The sequence below is a fragment of the Nematolebias whitei genome, chromosome 18 (assembly GCF_014905685.2).
Source record: "Nematolebias whitei isolate Nwh7 chromosome 18, NemWhi1, whole genome shotgun sequence".
Lineage (NCBI taxonomy): Eukaryota > Metazoa > Chordata > Actinopteri > Cyprinodontiformes > Rivulidae > Nematolebias > Nematolebias whitei.
This window is the reverse complement of record NC_056515.1, coordinates 2,317,353-2,318,359: the sequence shown is the minus strand read 5'-3', so window position 1 is coordinate 2,318,359 and position 1,007 is coordinate 2,317,353. Positions and strand designations below refer to the sequence as shown.

The window sequence follows — 1,007 nt, the reverse complement described above, 5'->3', positions numbered from 1 at the left end:
CCCAGTTTCTCCCGATTATGAACCCAGTTTCTCCTGGTTATAATCCCTGTTTCCTGCAGAGATTATGTGATTACGTATGTGATTTGTTGCTGGAGGAGTCCAACGTTCAGCCCGTGACTACGCCTGTAACTGTCTGCGGAGACATTCACGGTCAGGTGGGTCACAGATTCTGGTTCTGACACCAACTGTACCGGGTTGTTTCATAAAATAACGAACGTGTGTCTCTTGGTTCTGGTCCAGTTTTATGATCTGTGTGAGCTCTTCAGAACCGGAGGCCCAGTTCCGGACACGAACTACATCTTCATGGTAAGACATGCTTGGTTGTGTCGTTCTGTCTCCAGCTGCAGGTAATCCCACCTCTTCACCTCAGTCTTCATCACATTCAGGAAAAATTTCAGACCGACTCTGCCGGACCAGAACGTTAAAAAGAACCCGGTCCATGTTCTGAAGGTTTCAGGCCCGTGTGGACAAACACAAACAAAAGCATCACGTTCTGTCTCAGGTGTGTGTGGTTCTGGTTCTGCAGGGGGACTTTGTGGACCGGGGCTACTATAGTCTGGAGACGTTCACATACCTGCTGGCTCTTAAAGCCAAGTGGCCCGATCGCATCACGCTGCTCAGAGGAAACCACGAGAGCCGACAGATAACGCAGGTCTACGGTTTCTACGGTAGGATCTGCTGCTCAGAACCAAGTGGAACTAGTTCAGCCCAAGTATTGATCCATGGCTCGTTTCAGATGAATGTCAGACCAAATATGGAAACGCCAACGCCTGGAGGTGCTGCACCAAGGTGTTCGACCTGCTGACCGTCGCCGCCGTGAGTCGGCCATCTTACATTTTATCATCCGTCATCCATGAGACAACTTGTCTTTGATGAAACCATGGATTTTAGATCTCTAAAGAAACAATTCTTTTTGATCTCTAAAGAAACAATTGATTTTAGATCTTTAAAGAAACAATTGATTTTAGATCTCTAAAGAAACAATTCTTTTTGATCTCTAAAGAAAC

At 46.6% G+C, this 1,007-nt stretch overlaps 1 protein-coding gene across 1 annotated transcript in view; it reads left to right on the top strand.

Moving 5' to 3' along the window:
* The first annotated feature begins 17 nt into the window (after nucleotides 1-17).
* LOC119425006 (serine/threonine-protein phosphatase 6 catalytic subunit-like) overlaps nucleotides 18-1,007 on the top strand; it is an 8,407-nt gene continuing 7,417 nt past the window's right edge. Inside the window, exons 1-4 of the mRNA XM_037692528.1 lie at nucleotides 18-155; nucleotides 241-306; nucleotides 527-668; nucleotides 737-816. Of these exons, the coding sequence (XP_037548456.1) occupies nucleotides 18-155; nucleotides 241-306; nucleotides 527-668; nucleotides 737-816 (426 nt within the window). The remainder of the gene's footprint in view (nucleotides 156-240; nucleotides 307-526; nucleotides 669-736; nucleotides 817-1,007) is intronic.